Here is a 6,919-nt window from a genome sequence, read left to right on the forward strand (position 1 = left end):
AAGGATCGAATATTTGTCAACACAAACCCTAGTTTTTAGCAGTCGAGCACCTTTTCGGCTGAAACCTTCGAGATCTACTTTCCCTCTACTTTCCGCGAAACCCTAGTCTACAATCTGTAGGCATTGACAAGTTAGAACCTTGTCAAACGCATTGCCCTAGCGGCATTACGGATGCACACAACCAAAATAGAAAAATTGCAACAGAAGAAAAGTCCTGCTACAGAGATCTATACCTTGAAGCAACAGTACTAACACCACCTTGACAGCACCAGAGGTCCAGCTTCTCCAAAAACGACGCTCTAAGTAGGAAACATCGCACAACCGTCATCGTCGTCCGATCATAGATCTTAGGATTTCACCCTGAAGAAAAAGTCCACGCTTCCAAAAATAATATCTTCATGAAGGCTATTGCCAGACACATCCAATTAAGGTCAGACCTTAGATTTTCACCCTAGAATGTAGAAGTTTGAACTTCTCCTGTGTTGTCGCATCCACTTCCGAAACCGCTGCTCCAAAACACAAATCACCAAGCCAATTCATCATCGCCAGGGTACACACAACCGAATCCCATCCGATCGAGCAAACTCTAGGCATGAAGCGCCTAGTAGAGTACATCGATGGAGCCTTCCGAAACACGACACTCCTACCAGATCAATGTGGTTAGGCAACTGATATTTTCATCTTGTCGCAAGAAGAATCCTAGGACCAACTCCTTTATTTTGGAGACAAACAGCCCCACGCCGCCAGTCACCCCTGCCGGAATATCAACATCTCATACACTCTAGAATTATCTATTTCTTAGCATTAAGTTGATTTTCTTGCTTTCTAGAAAATTGTCCCAAGATATTTTCATATTTGTAGAAAAATAAAAAGCTCGAAAGAGACATGTAGATATTCAAGGAAACATCAGATGAGTTGGGAAAGCATTTCCGAGAGTAGCATGTGTTGTGCTATTGTGCGTTATCTCGTACCCGACAGTTTTACTTCTCGACAAAATCTAACAATAGCTGACAGTAACAAAATCTAACCAGCGTTGATAGCAACAAATGTCAAGAGCGCAACAGGCCAACCGTGGCAAGATCATGCCCTCATCACTAGTAATCTGGTGCTCAATTACTCGTACTCGTCCGTCGAAAATAGGTCTCCTGCCCCAGTGTGGACTGTGGAGGTATCCTCTATTTAACAAGGACGTGGCTAATTCCCGGTCGACCAGGAGTTCGCTTAATTCCTGGTCAACCTGGTTTCATGTGTAATTCACGTGCAACTAGGAGAAAGGATATGCAATTGCACATGCACGTGCAATTACATATCCATGTGTAATTTTCGTATGCACGAATCATGATGCAAATCTAACGGTCATCGAGTTGATCGGGCTCTAACTTAGTTCCCAGCTAACCGGGTGTTAGCTATCCGGATTTAACAAAGCGAGTTATATTCTTAACTATTTTGTTTCCAATATTCAGTGTTCGAATCTCAAAAGTTGTACTCCAGCAGTAGGTTTCTCTTGACTTCATCATAAAAAAAATTTACAAACTAGCATTGCCATGATATACTGTAATATAAACAGACCCATAAAACAGATTCTGAATTTCTGATAGACTCAACATGTAGGGCTCGTCTTATCAGAAATAATTGCATTGCAGCTTCATATTATAATAAAACGTGATATGTCAATCCAAATTGTAACTCAAAACCAAGCAACGAAAAAGTCTTATATTGCGCTGTTGCGTGCATCAGAATTCAGAAAGCACAATAAACGACAATTTATTCCTAAGCAGAGCCATAATCTAGTAGCAGAAAACCACGTCAGAGACGCCCTCCTTGTCCTGCTTCCAAGCGACAGAAACCTCCAGCTTCCCGCCACTTCCCCACTCAAATTCAACCTCACAGCCATCCACCAAGCTCTTCACTGGCCTCACCGACGAGTACACCACCAGCTTCCCAGCCCCCTTCACCCTCACCCTCACATCACCATGGCCTTCGACATCGACAATGGTGCCCCCGCAGTTAAGCATGTCAACAACCCCGACGGGCGAGAACTTGCCGCCACCAGCCAGCAGCATCACGGGCGCGAACGTGAATATCTCGTACGAGGATGCCTGCAGGGCGAAGTCGATGGGATCAGACTCTCTGGTCATCAGGTCCAGCTCCCCGGAGTGGTGCTTGTACACCGCGTACTCTGCGGCGTTGGCCATTGCCGCGGTGTCCTCCCTCTGCCCCCACTCGACGTCGGAGGGCTGAACGGTGCCAGATATCGCCTTGTAGCAGTGTGCATAGCCACGGATACGTCGCTCAGCAGGGTCCCACCCTGCTCCCTGGCAGTTGAAGGCCCCAATCACACCTCCAAACTGCAACATTTAAATTTTGAAGTTTCAGAGAAACGACAGTGCAAACTGAAAGTTAACCTATGTTTCATTTGTTGAAAATAAAACAGGGGGTTTCTGCTCCTATATTTCTACTACTCCATAAAAATAACGCTAGCTTAAAATGCTATGGCATAATTAACATATTATAGTTAGAGAATTAGTAGAAAGGTCATGTCATATTTATCATGAAACTGCAATACTATTAAAATTTGACAGTTCAGAGTTCAGATTAGATTAACAAGTTTTTGTTCGAGAATGCAGAAAAACATCATCACATAGTTAAGAAAGAAACTTTAAATTACATAGAATTCAGAGATGTAACAAATCGAAGTTACAAATAGAAAATGCAGTGGCATAATTAGCATGCTATGGTTTTAGAAATCAGAAAAGTATTATGTACTACCTCTGTCCATAAATAGATGCCAAAAGTTTGTCTAAATTTTAATGTATCTAGACACGATTTAGTGTATAGATACATACAAATTTAAATAAATCTTTGGCATCTATTTATAGACGGAGGGAGTAATAAACTTGGAGATATCCAATTTCGAGATACAAAGAATAAAACGAGAATGTACACTGAAAAAGTGATGTAACATATTACAGTTTTAGAATTCAGAAACTTTTTGTTGCATACTACTATCTCCATTCCCAAATATACGGCTTTTAATAAAGCTAAACTAGCTTTCTAAAAAGGCTCATACTTTACAACGGAGGTAATACTGTAATAAACGTGGAAACTTTTTTTAGCTTCAGATGATTCAGATGTGCAAGAATATACACGATATTGATACGAAAATTTCATGGCACAGTAATAGTTAACTGAAATTCAGAGATACTACAATACCAATTATTCATCCACAAGGACTACAACTAGAAAATGAGATTGCAAACTCGTTATGGAATTTTTTGACAATTATAATCTACAAGCGGAGTATTCAGAGATGAAACGAGATTGCAAACTGAAAATTAATTAAATGACATGATGACATGAAACTGAAAAGAAAGAAATGTACCTTGTTAAGATTCCACATCTTGAGAACGGTCTCCTCATCAAAGAGAGGATTCTTGAAGAGGCAGTCTCTAGTGGGCAGCGCGTAATGCAGGCAGAGGGGCAGGGTGCCATCCGGGAAGACAAGCGTCTTGAGCAGTGCGAAGTCATGGCCGCCGAGGGAGTCGCTGACGTAGATGGGGCTGCCAGAGACGGCGCGGGAGGCCGCATGGAAGGCAGCGCAGACGTGGTCGGACTGGAACATGTCCCAGTCGGGGCGCACGAACTGGCCCATCCACAGGCTATTGTAGGAGCAGTTCACCATGTGCACGCCCTGCAGCCAGTAGACGCCCATGGGGTCGCCGTTGGGGTCGTCGAACCAGAAGTCGTCGCCAGCGCGCGCCATGGAGACCTGACGGGTACCCAGGAAGAAGAAGTCGTTGCATTGCTGCATGCTGGCGATGATACCCGTGCCGCTGAAGTTGGCGGCGATGGAGTCCGACAGCCCGGCGTAGTAGGCCTTGGCGAGTTCCACGCGGCCGCCATGGTCGGCGCACAAGTACTCCAGGGTGTTGAAGACGTCCACCTTCACGCCCGTGATCCCGGCGCCGGCGAGGTACGAATGCATGGCGTCGTAGAGCTTGCCGGCGTGGTGCGGCTGCACGAGCCCGATGCCGCCCTCCACGATACGGTCCACGGCGAGGTCCTCCATGGTGCCCGCCAGGCCGGGGGATAGGCGCGCTGGCTCGATGACAGTGTCCAGGGACGTTGCGCCAGGACGCACACCGCCCCAAGCGCCGCACAGAGCCTGCCACACGTACACGTCGTCCAGCCCTGGGAACTTCTGCCTCATGTCCTTCAGAAACGCCTTCAGCCCTACATCGCCGCCATTGTCGCCGCTGCCGGCTTCGCGGAGATTGTCGAGGGCATGCGCGCTCTTGGCGAGGAGCTGCTCCAGCTCTCCCTGCAGTAGTTGAAGTTTGGCGTCGAAGCCAGACAGGTCAATGGCGCCGCCCTGCAATCCCGCCTTTTTCTTCGCCTTGACGATGCCCTCGATTTCGCAGGCCTTGCGCACGATGGTCTTGGGTAGGGTTTTGTCGTAGAACACTTCCGGGGGTGAGCGGAGCAGGTCGCCCTCTCTGTAGCGGCGGAATCGCTCGCACTCGTCGAAGCGGTGGAGGCGCGCAGTCATCTGGTCTCCGCCGAGGACGAGCCCGCGCGCGTCGGCGTGCACAGGGTCGTCGTCGCGGTTCACGCTCTGCCAGCCGTCGTCGATGACTATGAAGCGAGCCGGCACCCCAGCGTCCGCGAACTCGGACACGCCCTGCCATACGCCGACGGGGTCGACGGTGAGGTAGAACGCGTCCCACGTACACCACCCAAAACGCTCCGCAATGGGCGGCAGGGCCTTTTCCTCGATGAGCTTGAAGGTGCCGAGGTGGACTCGGGCGGCCAGGTAGGCCTCGCGCATAACGACGTACGGGTCGGTGCCGGCGTGCACGTAGGCAATGCGGCGGAAGTCGGAGCCCGTTACGGCCGGCGAGCCACTCTCGGCGCATAGCACGACGCCGTCGTCCTCGTCGCCAGCGCCGTAGGTGGGAAAGATGGCGGAGCGGAAGCTACCCTGCACAAGGGGAAGCACGAAGACGCATCCGCCGGGGCCGAGCTCGGGGGCGTCAAGGAGCAGCCACTGCGTCTCCGGCTGCACGTCGCGGCCGCGCTCGCCGGCGCGCATGGTGCTCCACCACGTCTTGAACCGAAACACGCTCAGGAACTTGCGGTTAAGAAGCTGGCCGAGGCGGCATGGTGCACGGTCGGTGGCGTCCGGAGCTGTGAAGCCGAGGAAGGCGCCACGGCCAGCGGCGGCGGTGGCCTGGTCGAGCAGATGCGGTGGCGCATCGCAGCAGGACTTGTCGAACTCGAAAGAGCTGAGCGTGACGTTGGACGGAACGCCAGAGAGCAGGACAGCGCCGCCGACGTCGAGGCTGCCGTCGTGGAGGGAGAAGGCGAGTTGGGACGATGTTGTCATCGGCGAAGGTGATGCGTGGACAATGGAGATCGATGCGAGGTTTGTTGTGGCAGATAACGCTGGTCGATCATGCATATAAATAGTGGATAAAATGGAAGGATATATTGCAAAATGAGCATGCGATCAAATGATATCATGTCAGCATTACACACAGATTAATTTTGGTTGAAATTAAGGAAAAAAATATGCCCGGCAAAATTGTCAGCACATATATACTTCTAATTTATCTTTTTGTTTCTTACTTCTGAGGCAAGAATTGCTGAAATCCACTCCATTCCAAATTACGTGACACAGAATCTTCCCATATTGATTTGATCTAATTTATGGTGGCATCGACGTCATCATGACATAATGTCTGCTTTTTTTTTCTAGAGTAACCACGTATTTCATTATTAGATAATTAAGTTACATGAGTAAATAAACGTGGAAACAACCAGACAGACCAAGAGAAAACAGTCGTCCTAAAAACTTTAAAAAAAACCCTAAATGATAAAAATATACAATACTATCTCTGGGATTTCCTGCACTCGCCGAAGCCAGCGCTCGCCGCCAAACTCCAACGTCGCCTAGATGCGTGTTGGAAGAGACGCTGAGCCTCCACCATTGCCAGATCCAAAAGAGCAACATCGCCAACGAGGCTTTGTGAGTTGATGAACAGACCTGTTGCAAGCAGCGAGGCACATGCCGTTGTGGCACGTCTACCGGGGACGTCCCTGTGCTATCTTGGACCAACATCCGTCTCATCCCGACGAAGTAGAGGAATAACGACAAATCCACCACCTCCGGACCAGCATCCTTGCTCCAGAGCATCCACCTCATCTCGATCCCAACGCTGTCGTGGACAACGACAAACGCCAGCGACATATCGAGAAACAGATCTTGCCAGATCTAAAGAGCGGCGAGAAGACCAAGCCGCCGACCTGAAGGATCGACAAGCACACGTTACCAACAACTCCGATACACTCGATGACTTGCATGTCAGCGTGTAATCTCATTTCATATCGTACATTATGATGCACTCCTTGCGCGGCCTATTCTTTGACATATTAGTTTTAGATATTTACTCTATATATGATTCGCAAAACAAAAACTCTATATAGCAAAATTTGTGTCTTCAAAAATGTGTATATGAATGTTAAGGAGGTCCATTTGGTTGTAAATTAATCGATCGAAAAAATTCAAGACAATGACCACATCTATTTTTTCACTCCAATACAACGACGAGTTCCTCGAGATGTTGCATAAATGGCCTGCTGGTTTTTCTCGCATTACAAGAAGAATAAGAGATCTTTTTTGAGATTGAGAAGAATAAGAGATGGTATAATTGACTAGAACGATAGCCACAAAGTTGCTTCGTTTTCCAAAATCACCCTTGTGTACCAGCAATGTGGCGATTCTACATAATTGTAGGGCTCCTGGCTTATCCAATGGCCACCAGTATATCAAGATTCGTGCTAGTCATCTTTGCAACTTGGACCTTTACCTTGTACACAATCGCACCCCTATAGTTCCGAAGGTGGACATGTACACCTC

At 48.2% G+C, this 6,919-nt stretch overlaps 1 protein-coding gene across 1 annotated transcript; it reads right to left on the reverse strand.

The window, feature by feature from the left end:
• Positions 1-1,785: 1,785 nt before the first annotated feature.
• Positions 1,786-5,386, reverse strand: LOC127327949 (stachyose synthase). Its single transcript, XM_051354777.2, has 2 exons — positions 3,383-5,386; positions 1,786-2,348 (listed from the first exon to the last, which is right to left on the reverse strand). Exons 1-2 carry the CDS (start codon positions 5,384-5,386, stop codon positions 1,788-1,790), a joined length of 2,565 nt encoding a protein of 854 aa, XP_051210737.1. The 3' UTR covers positions 1,786-1,787.
• Between the last annotated feature and the right edge of the window lie 1,533 nt (positions 5,387-6,919).

The sequence above is a fragment of the Lolium perenne genome, chromosome 1, assembly GCF_019359855.2.
Source record: "Lolium perenne isolate Kyuss_39 chromosome 1, Kyuss_2.0, whole genome shotgun sequence".
NCBI lineage: Eukaryota > Viridiplantae > Streptophyta > Magnoliopsida > Poales > Poaceae > Lolium > Lolium perenne.